Below are 23,509 nucleotides of genomic sequence, written 5' to 3'. Positions count from 1 at the left end.
GAAAATTTAAAAAGGGAAATGGATAGGTTAAAGTTAGATATAGTGGGAATTAGTGAAGTTCGGTGGCAGGAGGAACAAGACTTCTGGTCAGGTGACTACAGGGTTATAAACACAAAGTCAAATAGGGGTAATGCAGGAGTAGGTTTAATAATGAATAGGAATGCGGGTAAGCTACTACAAACAGCATAGTGAACGCATTATTGTGGCCAAGATAGATACGAAGCCCACACCTACTACAGTAGTACAAGTTTATATGCCAACTAGCTCTGCAGATGACGAAGAAATTGAAGAAATGTATGATGAAATAAAAGAAATTATTCAGATTGTGAAGGGAGACGAAAATTTAATAGTCATGGGTGACTGGAATTCGAGTGTAGGAAAAGGGAGAGAAGGAAACGTAGTAGGTGAATATGGATTGGGGCTAAGAAATGAAAGAGCAAGCCGCCTGATAGAATTTTGCACAGAGCACAACTTAATCATAGCTAACACTTGGTTTAAGAATCATGATAGAAGGTTGTATACATGGAAGAACCCTGGAGATACTAAAAGGTATCAGATAGATTATATAATGGTAAGACAGAGATTTAGGAACCAGGTTTTAAATTGTAAGACATTTCCAGGGGCAGATGTGGACTCTGACCACAATCTATTGGTTATGACCTGTAGATTAAAACTGAAGAAACTGCAAAAAGGTGGGAATTTAAGGAGATGGGACCTGGATAAACTGACTAAACCAGAGGTTGTACAGAGTTTCAGGGAGAGCATAAGGGAACAATTGAAAGGAATGGGGGAAAGAAATACAGTAGAAGAGGAATGGGTAGCTCTGAGGGATGAAGTAGTGAAGGCAGCAGACGATCAAGTAGGTAAAAAGAAGAGGGTTAGTAGAAATCCTTGGGTAACAGAAGAAATATTGAATTTAATTGATGAAAGGAGAAAATATAAAAATGCGGTAAATGAAGCAGGCAAAAAGGAATACAAACGTCTCAAAAATGAGATTGACAGGAAGTGCAAAATAGCTAAGCAGGGATGGCTAGAGGACAAATGTAAGGATGTAGAGGCTTATCTCACTAGGGGTAAGATAGATACTGCCTACAGGAAAATTAAAGAGACCTTTGGAGATAAGAGAACCACATGTATGAACATCAAGAGCTCAGATGGAAACCCAGTTCTAAGCAAAGAAGGGAAAGCAGAAAGGTGGAAGGAGTATATAGAGGGTCTGTACAAGGGCGATGCACTTGAGGACAATATTATGGAAATGAAAGAGGATGTAGATGAAGATGAAATGGGAGATACGATACTGCGTGAAGAGTTTGACAGAGCACTGAAGGACCTGAGTCGAAACAAGGCCCCCGGAGTAGACAACATTCCATTGGAACTACTGACGGCCTTGGGAGAGCCAGTCCTGACAAAACTCTACCATCTGGTGAGCAAGATCTATGAAACAGGCGAAATACCTTCAGACTTCAAGAAGAATATAATAATTCCAATCCCAAAGAAAGCAGGTGTTGACAGATGTGAAAATTACCGAACAATCAGTTTAATAAGCCACAGCTGCAAAGTACTAACACGAATTCTTTACAGACGAATGGAAAAACTAGTAGAAGCCGACCTCGGGGAAGATCAGTTTGGATTCCGTAGAAATACTGGAACACGTGAGGCAATACTGACCCTACTACTTATCTTAGAAGAAAGATTAAGGAAAGGCAAACCTACGTTTCTAGCATTTGTAGACTTAGAGAAAGCTTTTGACAATGTTGACTGGAATACTCTCTTTCAAATTCTAAAGGTGGCAGGGGTAAAATACAGGGAGCGAAAGGCTATTTACAACTTGTACAGAAACCAGATGGCAGTTATAAGAGTTGAGGGACATGAAAGGGAAGCAGTGGTTGGGAAGAGAGTAAGACAGGGTTGTAGCCTCTCCCCGATGTTATTCAATCTCTATATTGAGCAAGCAGTAAAGGAAACAAAAGAAAAATTTGGAGTAGGTATTAAAATCCATGGAGAAGAAATAAAAACTTTGAGGTTCGCCGATGACATTGTAATTCTGTCAGAGACAGCAAAGGACTTGGAAGACCAGTTGAACGGAATGGATGGTGTCTTGAAGGGAGGATATAAGATGAACATCAACAAAAGCAAAACGAGGATAATGGAATGTAGTCGAGTTAAGTCGGGTGATGCTGAGGGTATTAGATTAGGAAATGAGACACTTAAAGTAGTAAAGGAGTTTTGCTATTTGGGGAGCAAAATAACTGATGATGGACGAAGTAGAGAGGATATAAAATGTAGACTGGCAATGGCAAGGAAAGCGTTTCTGAAGAAGAGAAATATGTTAACATCGAGTATAGATTTAAGTGTCAGGAAGTTATTTCTGAAAGTATTCGTATGGAGTGTAGCCATGTGTGGAAGTGAAACATGGACGGTAAATAGTTTGGACAAGAAGAGAATAGAAGCTTTTGAAATGTGGTGCTACAGAAGAATGCTGAAGGTTAGATGGGTAGATCACATAACTAATGAGGAAGTATTGAATAGGATTGGGGAGAAGAGAAGTTTGTGGCACAACTTGACCAGAAGAAGGGATCGTTTGGTAGGACATGTTCTGAGGCATCAAGGGATCACCAATTTAGTATTGGAGGGCAGCGTGGAGGGTAAAAATCGTAGAGGGAGACCAAGAGATGAATACACTAAGCAGATTCAGAAGGATGTAGGTTGCAGTAGGTACTGGGAGATGAAAAAGCTTGCACAGGATAGAGTAGCATGGAGAGCTGCAGCAAACCAGTCTCAGGACTGAAGACCACAAGAACAACAACTATAATAGTCTTTTTTTAATAATTATCTCATGTGATACTGAATCAAATGCTTTGCTTAAGTCTATGAGTGTTGTACAGGTGGTCAGTTTCCTTTCAAAAGCGTCGTGGATTTCAGTTATCAGGCTTTCAATAGCTTTTATGGTCGACTGATTAGTTCTAAATCCAAACTGGCTGTCATTAAGTAATTTATTGCTCTCAAAATACATGTAAATCTGTGTTTGTGAGCAGCTCTCTATGATTTTGGCCAGTGTAGGGACAACTGATATTGGTCTATAGTTATCTGGCATTTCTCTGTCACCCTTTTTGTATATGGGGAGTGTAACTGTAATTTTAAGGCAATCAGGGAAAATGCCATCATCAAGGATTTTATTTGCAAGGTAGAGTAGAGGAGTTCTAATTTCCTTTCTTACAAAGTTACTGAATCCATAGCAGTCTTCTGTTCTAGAGTTGTTCAACTTGTTTACAGAGTTATTTATATCTGTAGCAGTTATTCTACTCCAGTTAAAACTTTTCTCTCTTTTATTCTGTGATTGGGAAAGAAAAACTTCTGCATCAGTTCAGTCATCACTTTTTGGTACATGGGCATTTACTGAATTTATGAAGTGTTTGTTGAGAGTGTTGCAAGTAATTGGGTTAATGATTTCTTCTTTCCCAATGTTTATCTCACTTTTGACTATCTTCCAGGCAGCTTTACATTTGTTTTTAGGTCAGACAGACATTCCTAAATCAGATACTGGATTGTAGGGTGTACCCAGGAGCATATGTAGACTCAGATCACAATGTAATAGTGATGAAGAGTAGGCTGAAATTAAAGACAGTCAGGAAGAATCAATACGCAAAGAAGTGGGATATGGAAGTACTAAGGAATGACGAGATACAGTTGAAGTTCTCTAAGGCTATAGATAATAGCAGTAAGGAATAGCTCAGTAGGCAGTACAGTTGAAGAGGAGTGGACATCTCTAAAAAGGGCAATCACAGAATTTGGCAAGGAAAACATAGGTACGAAGAAGGTAACAGTGAAGAAACCATGGGGTAACAGAAGAAATAAATCAATTGATCGATGAAAGGTGGTAGTACAAAAATGTTCCGGGGGCAACTCAGGAATACAGAAATACTAGTCACTGAGAAATGAAATAAATAGGACGTGCGTGGAAGCTAAGATGAAATGGCTGCAGGAAAAATGTGAAGACATCGAAAAAGAAATGATTGTCAGAAGGACAAACTCAGCATACAGGAAAGTCAAAACAACCTTCGGTGACATTAAAAGCAGGTGTGATAACATTAAGAGTGCAACAAGAACTCCACTGTTAAATTCAGAGGAGAGAGCAGACAGATGGAAAGAATACACTGAAAACCTCTATGAGGAGGAATATTTGTCTGATGTGACAGAAGAAAAAACAGGAGTCGATTTAAAAGAGATAGGGGATCTAGTATTAGAATCAGAGTGTAAAAGAGCTCTGGAGGACTTATGATCAAATAAGGCAGAAGGGATAGATAACATTCCGTCAAATATTAGTTTCATAACACAGCTATTAAACCACGATGGGTCTTTCCCATCCCTTAAGACCTTACTTGGAACACACTTGCCAACAGTATATTTCACAATGCCTTTGAATTTTTTCCATTTGTTCTGTCACTCTTGCTAAGCAAAATTATCTTCCTACCTTTCTTTGTAAGACCAATTGTCATAGATGCTATCACAGCCTTGGATCACTGATACCTTCCTCTATGTTAACTGATTCAGTAATTTCAGCTCTGTTTGTTGCCAGGAGGTCTAAGATTTTACCCTCACGAGTTGGTTCTCTATCTACTCAAAGTAATTTTCAGACACAAGACATCCAGAACAATGCCACATGAATCCCTGTCCGTGGCACTAGTTGTGATAGCATGACACTCCTAATCTGTACCTCGCAAGTTGAAGTCACCCCCTATTACAGCTACATGAGCAGGAAATTTTTTTACAATATTCTCCAAGTTCTGTCTGAAGCGCTCTACTGCTAGAGCTCTGGACCCAGGTGGTCTATAAAAGCCTCTGATTATCATTTTTGACTGATCTTTGATACTTCATCCAGATTAATTCACGATCGGATTCCATGATACCTCGCTAGATTTTATTGAACTCTTTACTGCAATAAACACACTGCCACCATTGGTGACTAAACTATACTTACGATAAATATTCCAATCCGAATGTAAGGTTCCATTGTCTTTAACATGTGGTTTCAACCAACTTTCTGTTCCTGATACTATCTGTGCATTATAATCTTTTATAAGTAATAGTAATTTGAGACCTTTCCTTGGATGCTCCTGCAGTCTACTAAAATCATATTAACCTTTTCTGTCTTTGATCTGTGTGGACGAACATTCTCTGAGGACAGTGGGGGCTAATGTATCAGGCAAATAACCTGTGATCCCAAGGGAGGGTTTCTCTTACCTAAAAAAGCCCCATGTGCATGTCACGCCATACGTACTCCGCTACTGTGGTTGATGCTTCCCGTGTGTTGATAACCCTGTACTGAGCTGACAAGAAATCTTGTTCTTCCTGCCATTGCCCTTCACTAATTCGCACTATATCTAACTTCAGCCTATCCATATACCGTTTTAAATTCTTTAATCCGTGTACCCATTTAAGAGATCTAACATTTGATCTGCTCCAAACCATAGAATGCCAGTTTTGTTTTTCCTGATGACAACATCCTCCTACATAGTTCCTGCCCATAGATCTGAATGGGGGAAATTTTACCTCCAGAATAGTTTACCTAAGAGGTTGTTGTTATAATTTAACCATAAATTAGAGGTACATGCCCTTGATAAAAGTAGCAACTGTAGTGTCCCCTCGCTTTGTCATTCACAGTATCAGCACAGCAAGGCCATGTTGGCTAATGTTACAAAGCCAGATCAGTCAGTCATCTACACTGTTGCCTCTGCAACTATTGAAAAGGCCACAACCCCTCATCAAGAAACACGTTTGTGTGGCCTCTCTACAGATACCGCTCTGATGTCGTTGCATGTATGGTATGTCTGTCTGTATCATTGAGGCACACAAGCTACCTTCACCACAGCAGGATACACATTTGATAAGGGAGGGGAAGCATCCAATAACAAAGATGAAGCTTATCCATTACAAACAAGTTTTACGAATTCTTATCGGGTTGAAGAGTGATAAATTTGGCCATACTAGTGTAAAATTCCTTGAAATTAATCAAAAGTAAATTAAGTATGTTGTAATACAAGACACTATTGATAAGTGTCTCAAAAAAATCCTAGTGATTTATCCAGTTTAGTTTTACTCTTGTAATTTCACCAAGCTAAGAGTACTTAGTTTTGCTTCTATTATATGTATCTTTCAGAGAAATCACAGTTTATAATGTAACATATTGTCATTTGTAGATGGCAACAAAGTGGGGAATTGCAAGTGCAGGCAGAATCAGCCATGATTTTGTTGTTGCCTTGAACACACTGTCTCATGATGAGCACAAAGTAGTAGCTGTAGCTGCCAGGGAGTTTGAAAGAGCGCAGATATTTGGAAATCATCACAAAATACCTTCTGTGTATGGATCCTACGAAGAGCTTGCGAAAGACCCAAATGTTGGTGAGTGTGCATGCCTATTTCCATATTGTTACAAAGTGCCATCTTTACCATTTATAACCCAAGTTCCTATAAATGTAAATACATTGTGTTCTGTACGTTCCTTCATAGAGGAAGACTTTTCTGCAATATTGAATGCTTCAAAGTATACATGAAGAGAAATTTGCTATTGGGAATTTACTCTGTATGCTTGTTCAGGGTGTGTACGACCCGGGACAACCGGGAGATCCGAGAAAAACCCGGGAATTTTTTCATCCGGGAGAAAACCGGGAAAAACTCGGGAACATTTTAGAATTCCGGGAATTTTTCGTTGTTTTAGTTTTCAGTTAAATTTTTGTAATCTTGACTGGTAAGAATCGATATTCTAACAAAGGATATTACTGTATCCCGATACTGCAGAATAATAGTACAACAATAAAATGTGAACGAGAAAAAATTATGAAAATAAAACATAAATTCCAAAGGAAATGTTTCATATACACCAACAAAACACAGTGCTCATACAAGCGTTCGGCAATAGCAAAATGTGTCAAAGGCTTTAGGAAGACTATGCAATGCTTCATAACAACAAAATGCCTCAGATGAGCGTGACGTCACAACTGTTTACATTAGATTCGTTATAGCAGTTACGAGTGGGCTCATGCGCATGCGCAGTTGAGTGGCGTATGAGTTGTACCTTCTCCCTCTTCTGGCTACAGAAATGTGGCTGTTGGCTGTGTAAGCAGTCGCAGCTAGATGCTACCGGGAAAAATTGTACTGTCCCACCCAAGGTGCCAGATTCACGCATGCGCAGCACGGGGGAAGGGCAAACCGATGTATCTGACCCGGATGATAACTGCGGGAAGGGGGGGGGGGGCAAATTCATATTCTTGAGAATAAAAAAACATTGTTTCGCAAAGCTCCTAGCATCCAGCGCACGTTGGTCTATCGATTACTCATATGTTTTTGAAACGAATCCCTGTTGGTTTTAGAATACACTCTGTAAATTGATTTCTGAATGAATCATAACTTAATTTTTGAATGAGTGCATAGTGTACGTGATGTCTGTCAGGGGATTCCTCGTCACAACTAAAAATAAACTTTCCTGCAGGCAAAAGGGGACCGGGTTATACCAGCTGAGCGGAGTAAAGCCGAACCGCTGTATGATTATGTGGTTGACTGGATTTGCAAATGATCAGCGTTATAATCACTATTGAAATCCATAGATTCAGACTGCCAGAGTGGCAATAAACGACTGACAGGAATAACAGCCAAGATAGATTACTTATTATCTTCTCAGTGTATCCAAGAAAATGAAATTTTGTCAGAAAGGTTTTGGGCAGACGCTACCCTAGTAAGGGCCAGTTGTACAGTCCCCGTCTAGCAGCCGCTTAACTTCTATTCTGGAAGTAGTGCGGAAAGTGGTTTGTACGAACATAACGCCTAACCGGAGAATAATCAGGGATAACTAAACCAGTGATTCTGGCAGGTTCAAATGGTCCAATGGCTCTGAGCACTATGGGACTTAACATCTGAGGTCATCAGTCCCTTAGAACTTAGAACTACTTAAACCTAACTAAACTAAGGACAGCACACACATCCATGCCCGACGCAGGATTCGAACCTGTGACCGTAGCGGTCGCCCGGTTCCAGACTGCAGCGCCTAGAACCGCTCGGCCACATTGGCCGGCATTCTGGCAGGGTTAGTGAAGTTAACCAGCGAATAAATTTTGACAAAGGCAGGAATAATTACAGACTCAGTCATGACAAGATTGTTTGTTAGAACGAGGAAGGAGAAGAAACGGGGACATCACACCAATTAGGGAAGAACATGATGATTCCAAATTTATATAAAAATCTTGTACTACTACTTTCCGATCTTATGCTCGAGAAACTGGAGCATATGAATGAAATGTGAAACCATTTCCTAACATTGAGCTATTTGCTTGTAGTAGGCCTAATAGGCATTGTATGTTGGTCTTGGTGAATTATATTCTGTCGTGTTATAAAAATGACCATTTGTGCCAAAACAGTCTCGTTGATTTGGTGTGTGTTACAATTTCTGCAGTGTTAGAAAGGCCTATTTTGTTTTATCTAGCAGACAGTGACAAAATAGATGTAATCAGACCGAGAAACCACACCAATCTTCGGTACTATTTGTATTAACAGCGTACGCAGTATTATACAGGAAAGGAAAGCACGCCATGTAAAGCTGTAGTAAGATTAGAGAGCGAAAACATTGCTAGTAGCTAAGGATTGAAGAAATGTGTACTCTCTTGCTTGTCTGTTGTCTTTACTGGTTTTATGTATCCTATATTTAATTTATCTCACCCAAAACAGAAAGTTATTAGCTAACAGGCAATAAAGAGTGCAAATTTTCTGAAGAGTTCTTGTTCTCCCGGTTACAAATAATCCCAAAAACAAAACAAAAAAAGAAAGAAAGAAAGAAAAAAGAGGGGCAGGATGTCAAACCGGGCGACTGGGAGCAGGAGAGGCACCACAGGACATTTTAATTTCCACTGTCCTGAATGTAGTTTGATGGCCTGCAGTTCAAAATATACACGTTTCAATTCCATGGAGCGAAATACAGTGACGTGCGATAGAAGAATGTTGTGTGAAGAGGGATGGCACTGCACTCTGGCACACTTAAGACCAAATAACATGTCTTACATTTCCTCGAACATATATGTTTTATGTATCAGACTCTTCAGAAAGATTTGTGCTACAAAATGAATATATTTAAATTTTTGACATCGTATCTCAAACACTCAAGGGGGAGGGGGGGCTACTATCGTAGTATTGCCCCGGTTCTGAGATATCGTAGATCCAAGGCTGATGCGCAGAGCAGTCTGAGTTATGGTGGGGAAGTGTGTAGTCTCCACATGACCTGTGTTTACATTTAGTGGTTTTGCTGTTTCCTCTTCCTTTACTGCTCTCGCGTCAAATGAAAACAAAATGGATTTCTGTGTCCAGGAGCTATGAAGTGAATTAAAATACAGTCACGTAATTACAGAAGGCTAATACACGTTATTAGTTTCAGATTTTGTTTTATTTCCACTTTTCTGACAGTCGTGCATTAATTGCCTTGTAGAACAATGAAGTTAGTTTTGTCGGTTTGCTGCAAAAATTTGACTTTTATTAACTTTTTACGCTGAGGCAGTCAGTGTATTTGAAACGAAATGTTTGGTTCCTCACTATTGGCAAATTTGAAATGTTCGCTGCATTTCAGGTGCACATTTTCATCTTCTAGCATGTATGGAATTATGTCACAATAAAGAATCAAAAATGAGTTACTACAGTACTGGTACTCCAAGAAAATTTACATCCCGAAACCCACACTGAAAAACTTAATATCAGGTCGAGGCCTTCTTCATTGAGAATCTAGATATACAAATGTGCTCTTTAAGTATGCACTTTAAATGTCCCATTTTAGTATGGTTCACGAAATTCCGTTGCTCTTGGAGTATCCTCTGATGTCTTATTTTCTTTTATGACATAATGTAAGATCTTTTTATGTTTTACAAGTACGAACATACGGGCTTCCTGCATCATAACAGCTGCCAAAGTGCGGTGGCGCCTGTTATCTGGTGCTCTCTGATGACTACTGAAACGAACCTATTTCTAACAGGTCGTGGGAAAATATTGTGAATGGTGGTTTGAAAAGCGTTACTTTCAAAGTAAATTTCCTTTCTCGCAAGTTGAACTATGTGTGAGAATGTACGATGAATTTCTTAAATCACAGAGCATTTGATGACGAGCCATTTACAAGTATTTCCAGCCCAGAAGATAAGACATTCATGCCGTCATTATGAGCAAATTGATGTAGTGCTACGGGAATCTCTCTCTCCTTTGCAGTAGATAATTTTACTTGTGGAAAACTTTAAGGACAAGTCACTGTACTCGGCTAAAATTTTTACTGGCACAAAAATGGTACAAATGGCTCTGAGCACTGTGGGACTTAACTGCTGGACTAACCTAAGGACATCACACACATCCATGCCCGAGGCAGGATTCGAACCTGCGACCGCAGCGGTTGCGCGGTTCCAGACTGTAGCGCCTAGAACCGCTCGGCCACTCCGGCCGGCTTTACTGGCACATTTGTGTGATATACATATACGCGCAAAAAATATCAACATTATATGTGAAAGCTTTGCTTTTCTTGTAGCAGCACTATGTATATTAATTTAAAAGATTAACTTTTCCTGTTTGTGTATTCGCGCTTCTTAACAGTGATGTTGCTATTAGTTGACTACATCACATGTCCTGAAGTCTGAATATCCGCTGTCATCGGCTGGCGGGCTCACGTGACATGAGCTATGAGTGGCTTACAAAAGTGCTTCGCAAGCTCGATTACATGGTTCGGAAAGTAACATGTGGTGTTCGGTGGAATTCGAATTTACCCTTTCGTAATACGAAAATGTACAGCGTGCATGCTGCTGCACAATAAAAATCTTTCTAGAAAGGGTTTTCTTCCCTGAGTTTTGTTTTCTAAAGTGCCGGGAAATTCTACGCCGTGTATAAAAATATAACCATTCAAAAGGTTGATAAGTTTCACAGTTCCGAGGGAAAATATACTGTCTCTTAATAACCGGAAAAAGTGTGTTTTCATCCGGGAGAAAGTGAATTTTTAACCGGGAAATCCGGGAAAAATCCAGGAATTTTTTTTCTCTGTCCACGTATACACCCTGTTGTTAATAGTCAATAATTAAGTAACTTACTTCTTACAAAAACAGCAAATGTGGCTACCAGTATTTGCTGCACCAAGTAGCTTGTAACTTGTTAGTTACATGTTCCATAGATCATTTGAATGAAGCTACTTCAGGGTGTATACGACCCGGGACAACTGGGAGATCCGGGAAAAACCCAGGAATTTTTTCATCCGGGAGAAAACCAGGAAAAGCTCAGGAATTTTTTAGGATTCCAGGAATTTTTCGTTGTTTTAGTTTTACAGTAAATTTTTGTAATTTTGACTGGTAAGAACCAATACTCTAGCAAAGGATATTACTGTATTCCCGCACTGCAGAATAATACTTCAACAATAAAACATAAACCAGAGAAAAAAACGAAAATAACAAATTGCAAAGGAAGTGCGCCAAATACAACAATGACACACAGTGCTCATGCAAGCGTCTGCCAACAGCAAAATGTGTCAAAGGCTTTAGGAAGACTATGCAATGCTTCATAACAACAAATTGCCTCCGATGAGCGTGAAGTCAACTGTGTACATATAATAGATTCGTTTTAGCAGTTACGAGCGGTCTCATGCGCGTGCGCAGTTGAGTCGCGTTTGAGTAGTAGATTCTCCCGCTTCTAGCCACAGGAATGTGGCTGTTGGCTGTGCAAGCAGTCACAGCAAGCAGATGGATGCTACTGGGAAAAGATGGCGCCAAATTCATATTCTTGAGGGGAAAAAACTTGTTTCACAAAGTGCCTTGCATCCAGCACACGTTGGTCTGTCGATTATTCATATGATTTTGAAACACATCCTTGTAGGTTTTTGAACATTTTTGAACACATTTTAAGTTGGTTTCCGAAAGACTCATAAGTTGATTATTGAATGCGTGCATAGCGTACGTGATGTCTCTGTCAGGAGAATCCTCGTCACATCTAGAAATAAACTTTCGCAGACAAAAGGGGACGGGGCTATATGAGCTGAGCCAAGTAAAGCCGAATGGATGAACGCCAATTGCTGTCTGATTATGTGGTTGATTGGGTTTGCAAATGTTCAGCGTTGTTATAATTACTAGTGAAATCCATAGATTCAGATTACCAGAGTGGAAATAAACGACTAACAGGAATAACAGGTGACAAAGATTACGTATTATCTTGTCGGTGTATCGTAGAAAATGAAATTTTGACAGAAATTTTTTGGCCAGATCGTTACACTAGTAAGGACCAGTTGTACAATCCCCGGCTAGCAGCCGCTTAAGTTCTATTCTGGAAGCAACGTGGAAAACGTGTTCTAAGAATACGTAACAACGCCTGACCGGAGAAGAATTGCGGGATAACTAAACCTGTGATTCTGGCGGGGTTTGTGAAGTTAATCAGCAATCAAATTTTGACAGTGGCAGAATAGCTACAGATTTCTTGGTGGCCGAGCGGTTCTAGGCGCTACAGTCTGGAACTGCACAACCGCTACGGTCGCAGGTTCGAATCCTGCCTCGGGCATGGGTGTGTGTGATGTCCTTAGGTTAGTTAGGTTTAAGTAATTCTAAGTTCTAGGGGACTGATGACCTCAGAAGTTAAGTCCTATAGTGCTCAGAGCCATTTTGAATTCTTGATGGCAAGGTTGTTAGAATGAGGAAGGAGAAGAAACAGGGACATCACACAAATTATGGAAGAATAAGATGATTCCAAATTTTATATAATTTTTGTAATACTACTTTTCGATCTCGTGCTTGAGAAACTGGTGCGTATGAATGAAATGTGAAAATATTTCCTAACATAAAGCTTTTTGCTTGTATTAGGCCTTGTAGGTATCTGATATTGGTACTTCGTGAATTATTCTGTCGTGTTATAAAAATGACCATTTGTGCCTAAACAGTCTTGTTTATTTGGTGTGTGTTACAAAATTTCTGCAATAATAGAAAGGCCTATTTTGTTTTATCTAGCAGACAGTGACAAAATAGACGTAATCAGATCGAGAAACAACACCAGTCTTGGGTATTATTTGTATTAACAGCTTTTTCAGTATTTGGTAACGGCATTTCAATTTTTCATGTAGCAAAATGTTTGACAAATTTCGATGAAGTAACATAGTGTTGCAGAAAGGAAAGCATGCCATGTAAAGCTGTAGCAAGCTTAGAGAGAAAAAAAATGCTAGGAGCTAAGGATTGAAGAAATGTGTACTTTCTTGCTTGTCTCTTGTCGTTATTGGTTTTATGTATCCTATATTTAATTTTGTCACACAAAACAGCAAGTTATTAGCTAATAGACAATGAAGAGTGCACATTTTCTGAAGAGTTCTTGTTCTCCCGATTAAAAATAATCCCATTCGCATTTAATTGCTAGATTTAAAAAAAAAAAAAAAAAAAAAAAAAGGGGGGGGGGGGGGGGCTGTCAAACGGGCCGACTAGGGGCAGGAGAGGCAACACAGGACATTTCAATTTCTACTGTCCTGTGTAGGTTTGATGGCATCCATTACAAAATCTACACGATTCAGTTCCACAGAGCAAAATACATTGACATGCTATAGAACAACACTGTATGAAGAGGCGTGTCACTGCACTTTGGCACACTTAAGACCAAATAACATGTTTTACACTTCCTCGAACACACATTTTATGCTTCAGACTTTTCAGAAAGATGTGCACTACAAGATGAACATATTTTTGAAAACTCGATTTCTTTTTAGTATTGACCCGGTTCGCAAATATCGTAGATCTGGGGCTGATGCGCAGAGCAGTCTTTTGTTATAATGGGTAGTCTCCACGTGACCCATATTTACGTGTAGTGATTTTGCTGTTTCCCCTTTGTTTACTCTCACGTCAAATGAAAACAAAATGGATATCTGTGGCTGGGAGCTGTCAAGTGATTTAAAATACATTAACATAATTACGGAAGGCTAAAATATGTTATTAGTTTCAGATTTGATTTTATTTCCACCTTTCTGACAGTCCAGCATTGGACTAAGGATTGTCGGTATGCTTCTGTGTGGGCTCTAATCTCTCTGATTTTATACTCATGGTCTCTTCGCGACATATACGTAGGAGGGAGCAATATACTGCTTGACTCTTCGGAGAAGGTATGTTCTCAAAACTTTAACAAAAGCCCGTACTGAGCTACTGAGCGTCTCTCCTGCAGAGTCTTCCACTGGAGTTTATCTATCATCTCCGTAACGCTTTCGCGATTACTAAATGATCCTGTAACGAAGCGCGCTGCTCTCCGTTGGATCTTCACTGTCTCTTCTATCAACCCTATCTGGTACGGATCCCACACTGCTGAGCAGTATTCAAGCAGTGGGCGAACAAGCGTACTGTAACCTATTTCCTTTGTTTTCAAATTGCATTTCCTTAGGATTCTTCCAATGAACTGGTGCTCCAAGAAAATTTACATCCCGAAAACCACACTGAAAAGCTTAATATCAGGCCGAGGTCTACTTCATTGGGAATCTGGACGTACGAATATGCACTTTAAGTATGCACTTCAAAAGTGCACATTTTAGTATGGTTAACGAAATTCCAATGCTCTTGCAGTATCCTCTGATGTCTTGTTTCTTTTATGACAATGTATGATCTTCTAATGTTTTACACGTATTTACATACGGGCTTTGTACGTCATGGTAGCTGCACAAGCGCAGTGTCGCCTGTTATCTGTGCTCTCTGGCAACTGCTGAAACGAACCTATTTCTAACAGGTCTCAGGAAAATATTGCAAATGGTGGTTTGAAATGCGTTACTTTCAAAGTAAATAACCTTTTACGTAAGTTGAACTATGTGCTAGAATGTACCATGAATTTCTTAAATCAAAGAGCGTTGATTTAAAAATCAACTCTTTGATGACAAGTCATTTAGAAGAATTTCGAACCCTGAAGATCATTTATGTCATTATTAAAAATTTTACTGGCATATTTGTATGATATATCTTAAAGTGTAACACGCGCAAAAAGATCAACATTACATGCAAAAGCTTAGCTTCTCTTGCAGTTTATTAACCTTAGAGACCAATTTTATATGTGAAAGCTTTGCTGTTCTTGTAACAGAACTATGTATATATTTAAACTATTAACTTTCCCTGTTTGTGTATTCGTGCTACTTAACAGTGATGTTGGTGTTAGCTGACTACATCACGTGTCCTATGCTCTGAATATCTGCTGTCATCAGCTAGCGAGATCACGTGACATGAGCTAAGACTAGCTTACAAAAGCGCTTCGCAATCTTGATTTCAATGATTCAGAAAGTAACATGCGGTGTTTGGTGGTGTTCCTATGTATACTTTCGTAATACGAAAATACGCAGTGTACATGATGCTGTACATCAAAGATATTTCCAAAACGTGTCTTTTTCCCTAAGTTTTGTTTCCTAAAGTGCTGGGAAATTCTATGCTCGTGTATAAAACAATAACCATTCGAAGGATTGATAAGTTTTGTAGTCCCGAGGGAAAATATACCATCGCTTAACACGGAAAAAGTGTGTTTTCACTCGGGAGAAAGCGTATTTTTAGCCGGGAAATCCGGGAATTTTTTTTACTTGTCTGTGTATACACCCTGTACTTGGTGCAGAAAATATTGGCAGCCACATTTGTGATGTGCAGCAAATCAGTTTACAGGATGTCTACCCTAACATTAATGAACGTATTATTTTTTAGTCCTGAGTGCTCACTTTCATGCAATCAGTACTTTCTTTATACTTGATGAGCTATCCCAGAAAATTATTCCATAAGATATTATTGGGTGGAAATATGTAAAATATGTCAGGAAGTTGATTTGTTTGGTTCCAAGACTAGTAATCATATGTAGAGCAAAAGTAGCTGAAGATAATTGTTTGAGGAGCTCAGTAATTTGCTTCTTCCAGTTCAAGTTTACATCAATATGTAAATTGAAGCATTCTACCCATTTCACTAATTGTTGGTATGACTGTTGTGCAGAAATGTATATAGTGTGTTTTCTCAAAAGTAAGGGAGAGTCCATTTTCAGAGAACCATTTAATAATTCTTTGAAAAACATTATTAGCACAAAATCTATTATTCCTAATTGAATGGAGTACTACAGCTTCTTTATGTTCTTCTGAAAACCAAAATTGTCACAATTTATAATTACAAATTAAAACTGCCTCCCCTGCAGTTACAGCCAAAATAAAATCCGGGAATTATTTCATCCAGGAGAAAACCATGAAAAAACCTGGGAATTTTTCATTTCTTTAGTTTTAAGTCAAATTTTTGTAATTTTTATTGGTAAGAATTGTTAGTATAGCCAAGAACATTACTGTATCCTGCTACTGGAGAATAATACTGCAGCAATAAAACATAAATGAGAGAAAAAATAAAACTTTATTTGCAAAGGAAATGCCCCATTCACAGCAACAAAACACCGTGCATGCACAAGCGTCTGCAAACAGCAAAAATGTGTCAAAGTCCTTAGGGCGTAGACTATGTAATACTTTGTAACAGTAAACTCCTTTCTATGAGCGTAACGTCACAACTGTTTACATTAGTTCCCTGTGAGCAGTTGCCAGCGGGCTCATGGCGCATGCGCAGTTGACTCGCGTATGAGCAGTACCTTCTGCCGTTTCCGGCTACTTGAAGTGTGACTGTTAGCTGTATCGGCAGTGGCAGGAAGCAGCCAGATGGTAACGAGAAAAATTTTTCTCACGCGCCCTGGCTGCCAGATTCGTGCATGTGCAGAGTTGTCTCAGTTGTGACCCATGTTTGCGTTAACTGATTTCACTGTTTCTTTTCGTTTACAGTTCCCACGTCAAATGAAAACAAAATGGATTTCTGTGGCTGGGTGCTATCAAGTGAATTTAAAATACTTTCACATATTACAGAAGGCAAAAATATCTTATTAGTTTCAGTTTTCTGATTTTATTTTATTTCCAAGTTTTTGGCAGTCGAGCATTAATCGCATTGCAGAACAGTGAAGTCATTTTTGTCAGTTTGCTAAAGAAAATTGGCTTTATTAATCTTTTCCACTTAGGCAATCAATTTATTTGAAACAAAATGTTTCATTCCACAATATTCGCTAGTTCCAATTGTTCGCTGAATTTAAAAGTGCACGCTTTCATCTTCTGCCATGTATGGCATTATGCCATAATGAACCAAATATGAGATAGTACTCTACTAGTACTCCAAGAAAATGTATATCCCAAAAACCACACTGAAAAGCATAATACCAGGTGGGACCTACTTAATTTTGAATCTGGACAAACCAATGTGCACTTAAAGCCGAATTATGCGTTTTAGTATGGTTTAGGAAATTCCGATGCTCTTATTGACGGGAACTGTCTGCAGTGGTCCCTGGGTTTCCATTGATACCTATTCTTCCGAAAGAGACATGCTGCCCCCTAGTAACTTGTGACCGGATGTAGGTATGATCTTTCGATGTGATCAGGCACAATCTTGCCTATTGGTGCGTCGAGGCAATGGTAGGCCCCAGAGGTCTTGACAGTGTTGGAGTCTTCGCCATCTTTGGGATGGGGGGTCAGAACCGGATCTACCCCTGTTAGCGTAGGATGAGTGTCACAATGAACTGCATCTGGCCTTGGGAGGTCTTATTGTGGGAATCTGGAACTGAAGGAGGAGTTAGTGTGTCCATTGTTACATTGGATCTGTGACAGGCCTGGACTTGATTGATATGCCGGCAACAGTGGCATTCTTGCAGCAGCTGGACTTTGACAATCGTATGTGCAGTCAAACGGAGAATGAAGGCAGGCTGCCACTGCTGATGATCTTGTTCGTATATCTGCACCTACACCGGATCCTGCAGAGAAAACCAATGCCATCCATTAATCCAAAATGGTTAAGGCACTGTTCTAGTAGTATAACATTTGAGGTGCAGAAGTCCCAAAACTCTGACGATGTAAATTGGGGGCCATTGTCAGCGACCATGGATTTTGGGATGCCTTCGAAGGCAAACAAGCAGAATAGCACCTGGATCATTGTTACTGAAGTTGTGGACTGTATGCGAAACACTAAGGGGATCCACTGCTCACATCCGCAACCAGGGGCCACATAGAGCTGAGGAATGGGCCTGCAAAATCCAAATGGAGACATGGAGATAGGACCAAGGAGGCATCATGGCACCATGGGTGGGTAATTGAAAACACCTACCGAGGCGGGATGGGGCCACCGCTTGCTTGCTTTGAATTGTGCAACACTCCTTCACCGTTCTGGCAATATTCTGCATTGATACCCCTCCAGTAGATGTATTGCCAGGTGAGACACTTGTTCAGAATGGTTCACCAATGGTCATCACAGAAAAGCCAAAGAACATTATACCAGTGTGTGCTGGGAGTGAGTACCTGAGCACGGCCCAAGGCACCCTTATCAACATAACACAACACAATGCAAGGATGACGCCTCATGCAGCCTGGTCCAGAAGGCTTGGAATCTGATATGTGAGATGTTTAATGTCCGTGGGCCATCCTTGTGTCCCACGCCCGGGTTCCCGGGTTCGATTCCCGGCGGGGTCAGGGATTTTCTCTGCCTCGTGATGGCTGGGTGTTGTGTGATGTCCTTAGGTTAGTTAGGTTTAAGTAGTTCTAAGTTCTAGGGGACTTATGACTACAGCAGTTGAGTCCCATAGTGCTCAGAGCCATCCTTGTGTTGTATAACACAAAACCTCCTGGAGGACAGGATCATTCAGCATGTGTTGTCCCACGAGATGTGTGTCAATTGGGAGATGGGCTATGACATCTGCAGCCTCACTGTACACATGAAAACATACTTCTGGAGTCTCACTGAATTCCGGATTGTGACCAACAGGTAATTGTGATAGGAAGTTGGCATTGGTATGGACAGCATTAGGGCGATATTGAATATCATTGGCAAATCCTGAGAGAAACAGAGCACCCGTTCCAGCCACTGTGCCATGTGGGTCGGTATTGTTGCTGAAGACTAGAAGAGGTGCAGTATAGATTTATGATCTCTCACGAGTGTGAAATGGCAGTCATAAATGTAATCATGGAAGCGTTTGATACCAAAGATGATGGCCAAAGCTTCCTTTTCTATTTGGCTGTGGTTCCTCTGTGTTGCCATGAGAGTCTTGGATACAAATATGATGGATCGCTCCATGCCATTCCCAGTGTGGGACGAAACTGTGCGGATATTGTAGTCAGAAGCATCAGCCACTAACACCAGTGGTTTCGTTGGATTGTATGCCATTAGGGAAGTAGGCTGGAAGAGGGCCTACTTCAGGTCATGGAAAATATCATATTGGGAAGGCTATATCCATGGCACGTTCTTATGGAGCAAGTGGTGTAGTAGCTCCACAATGGTCACGGCATGGGAAGTGAACCATATATAGTAGTTCAGACTCTAGCTGGTACGCATCTGTGGAAGCCAGTAATTGTTGGTTGACAGACACATGCTGCAGCATATGCCGTATGCTGGAAGCGGTGAAGATATGTCATAAAAGGTGTATACGACCCAGGACAACCGGGAGATCTGGGAAAAACCCGGGAATTTTTTCATCCAGGAGAAAACGGAAAAAACCGGGATATTTTTAGAATTCCGGGAATTTTTCATTGTTTAAATTAACAGTTAAATTTTTGTAATTTTGACTGGTAAGAACCGAATCTCTAACAAAGGATTTTACTGTATCCCACTACTGCAGAATAATACTTCAACAATAAAACATGAACGAAAGAAAAAAACCAAAATAACTTAAATTGCATAGGAAATGCGCCATGTACAACAACGACACACAGTGCTCATGCAAGCGTGTGCCAATTGAAAATGTGCCAAAGGCTTTAGGAAGACTATGCAGTGCTTCATAACAACAAATTGCCTCCAATGAACGTGAAGTCACAACTGTTTACATTGGATTCGTTTTAGAGTTACGAGCGGGCTTGTGCGCATTCACAGTTGAGTCACGTTTGAGTAGTAGATTCTCCTGCTTCTGGCTGCAGGAATGTGGCTGTTGGCTGTTCAAGCAGCCGCAGCAAGCTGCTAGATGCTACCAGCAAAAGGGGGCGCCAAATTCATATTCTTGAGGAAAAAAATTTGTTTCACAAAGCGCCTAGCATCCAGCGAACGTTTGTCTATCGATTATTCATTTGATTTTGAAACGCTTCCCTGTTGGTTTTGTAACAACATTTTAAGTTGATTTCTGACTGAATCATAAGTTGACTTTTGAATGCATGCATTGAATCCTCGTCACATCTAGAAATAAACTTTCGTAGACAAAAGGGGACGGGGCTGTACGAGCTGAGGGAGTAAAGCTGAACGGATGAATGACAATCACTGTCTGATTTTGTGGTTGATTGGGTTTGCGAATGATCAGCATTGTTATAATTACTAGCGAAATTCATAGATTCAAACTACCAGAATGGAAATAAACGACTGACAGGAATGACAGGTGAGAAAGATTACGTATTATCTTCTCGGTGTATCCAAGAAAATGACATTTTGACAGATCGCTACACTAGTAAGGATCAGTAGTACAGTCCCCGGCTAGCAGCTAATACATTCTATTCTGGAAGTAACGCGGAAAACGTTGTTCGAACACGTAATAACGCTTAACCGGAAAATAATCACGGGATAACTAAACATGTGATTCTGGCAGGGTTAGTGAAGTTGTTCGGCGAACAAATTTTGACAGTGGCACCAATAGCTACCGAATTGATGACAAGATTGTTAGAACGAGGAAGGAGAAGAAACGGGGATATCACACAAATTATGGAAGAATAAGATGATTCCAAATTTACGAGGTGTGGCTAGAAAAAAACCGGACTAGTGCTGGTGAAACAATAAAACGAATGCAATAAGGCTGAAAGTCGCGTGGCCTGTCACGTGACTCTCGCTCCGCCTACTGCTCAAGTTTCATCTGCCTCCTGCACTCAGTCTGCCCGTGGCGTCTGTTTTAAGTAGTTGACGTTTTGTCTGTGCGTCGGAAAATGTTGAGTGTACAGAAAGAACAGCGTGTTAACATCAAATTTTGTTTCAAACTAGGAAAATCTGCAAGTGAAACGTTTGTAATGTTACAACAAGTGTACAGCGATGATTGTTTATCGCGAACACAAGTGTTTGAGTGGTTTAAACAATTTAAAGATGGCCGCGAAGACACCAGTGATGACACTCGCACTGGCAGACCATTGTCAGCAAAAACTGATGCAAACATTGAAAAAATCGGTAAACTTGTTCGACAAGATCGCCGTTTAACAATCAGAGCAGTGTCTGAGTTAACAGGAGTTGACAAGGAAAGTGTTAGGCAGATTCTTCATGAAAGTTTCAACATGAACAAAGTGTGTTCAAAAATGGTTCCAAAGTGTCTCACAATTGAACAGAAGGAACGCCGAAGAATGATTTGTTCTGACATCCTGGAAAACATTGAAAGTGATCCCACCTTCTTACAAAATGTTATTACTTGCGATGAATCGTGGTTTTTTACTTACGATCCCGAAACTAAACGGCAATCGATGCATTGGAAAACTCCTGGTTCTCCACGACAAAAAAAGCTCGAATGTCAAAATCGAAATTCAAGGCAATGATGATTGTGTTTTTTTTTTTACATCAAAGGGATTGTGCACATTGATTGTGTACCACAGGGACAAACAGTGAATCAGCATTACTACATTAGCGTCCTGGCTACCCTACGTGAGCGAGTACGGAGAAAACGGAACGATTTGTGGAGAAAAAAGTCATGGATCCTTCACCAAGACAATGCCCCAGCTCACAGTGCGTTGTCAGTGAAGACGTTTTTGGCAAAACACAACATTCCCATCTTAGATCATCCACCCTACTCACCTGATTTGGCCCCCTGTGACTTTTTTCTTTTCCCTAAAGTCAAGTCAGCTTTGAAAGGAACTGGATTTGAGACTGTTGAAGCAGTAAAAGAAAAAGCGACGGAAGTAATGTATGGACTTACCGAAAATGATCTGCAGCATTGCTATGAACAGTGGAAAATTCGTATGGAGCGGTGTAGAGACCGAGGAGGAGAGTACATTGAAGGAGATAACATGAAATTGTAAATAATTGTAAATAAATGTTTTTTCCAGCATCAGTCCGGTTTTTTTCTAGCCGCACCTCGTATATAAAAATTTCGTAATAATACTTTTCGATCTCATGCTTGAGAAGCTGGTGCGTATGAATGATATGTGAAACGATTTCCTAACATAAAACTTTTTGCTTGTTGTAGGCCTAATAGGCATTTGATATTGGTACTTTGTGAATTATATTCTGTCGTGTTATAAAAATGGCCATTTGTGCCAAAACAGTCTAGTTTATTTGGTGTGTTACAAAATTGCAGCCATATTAGAAAGGCCTATTTTGTTTTATCTAGCAGACAGTGACAAAATAGACGTAATCAAATCAAGAAACCACACCAGTCTTGGGTATTATTTGTATTAACAGCTTTTTCAGTATTAGATAACGACATTTCGATTTTTCATGTAGCAAATTGTTCGACGAACTTTGATGAGGTAATAGATTCTTTCGCAGAATGGAAAGCACGCCATGTAAAGCTGTAGCAAGATTAGAGAGAAAAAAATGCTAGGAGATAAGGTTTGAAGAAATGTGTAATTTCTTGCTTATCTCTTGACAGTATTGATTTTATATATCCTATATTTAATTTTATGTCACACAAAACAGCAAGTTATTAACTAATAGTCAATAAAGACTTAAAATTTTCTGAAGAGTTGTTGTTCTCTCTATTACAAGTAATCCCATCTGCTATTAATTGCGAGATTTTTTTTTCAAGAGGGGCAGGCTGTCGAACCGGCCGACTGGGAGCAGGAGAGGCACCACAGGACATTTCAATTTTCACTCCCCTGAATATAGTTTGGATGTGTGGTAGAAAAATGCTTTATGAAGAGGCTTGGCACTGCACTTTGGCATACTTAAGAACAAATAATATGTCTTACATTTCCTCGAATACATATGTTTTATGTTTCAGACTTTTCAGAAAGATGTGTGCAACAAGATGACCATATTTTGAAAATAATTTTTTTTTTTATTTTAAGTATTGGCCTGCTTCGCAAATGTCGTAGTTCCGGGTCTGATGCGCAGAGCAGTCTGAGTAATAGTAGATAGTCTCCACATGACCCGTGTTTACATTTAGTGATTTTGCTGTTTGCCCTTCGCTTACTTTCATGTCAAATGAAAACAAAACGGATATCTGTGGCCGGGAGCTATCAAGTGAATTAAAACACATTCACATAATTACGGAAGGCTGAAATATGTCATTAGTTTCAGATTTTATTTTATTTCCACCTTTATGCCATAATAAAGACCCAAACATGACATAATACAGTACTGGTGCTCCAAGAAAATTTACATCCCGAAAACCACACTGAAAAGCTTAATATCACGTCGAGGTCTACTTCATTGCGAATCTGGACTTACGAATGTGCCCTTTAGGTATGCACTTAAAATGTGCACACTTTAATATGGTTCACGAAATTCCGATGCTCTTGCAGTATCCTCTGATGTCTTGTGTCTTTTATGCCATAATGTATGATCTTTTAATATTTTACACGTAC

General features: G+C 39.8%; 1 protein-coding gene across 6 annotated transcripts in view; it reads left to right on the top strand.

The window, feature by feature from the left end:
• The window catches only part of LOC124622468 (trans-1,2-dihydrobenzene-1,2-diol dehydrogenase-like), a 102,777-nt gene that overhangs the window by 17,722 nt on the left and 61,546 nt on the right, over positions 1-23,509 (top strand). For all 6 annotated transcript variants that reach the window (XM_047148174.1, XM_047148173.1, XM_047148176.1 and 3 more), the window contains exon 2: positions 6,198-6,399. In XM_047148174.1, coding sequence (XP_047004130.1) covers positions 6,198-6,399 — 202 coding nt within the window. The remainder of the gene's footprint in view (positions 1-6,197; positions 6,400-23,509) is intronic.

The sequence above is a fragment of the Schistocerca americana genome, chromosome 7 (genome assembly GCF_021461395.2).
Source record: "Schistocerca americana isolate TAMUIC-IGC-003095 chromosome 7, iqSchAmer2.1, whole genome shotgun sequence".
NCBI lineage: Eukaryota > Metazoa > Arthropoda > Insecta > Orthoptera > Acrididae > Schistocerca > Schistocerca americana.
Note: the sequence above shows the minus strand (reverse complement) of the source record. Positions and strands in the feature narration are given on the sequence as shown.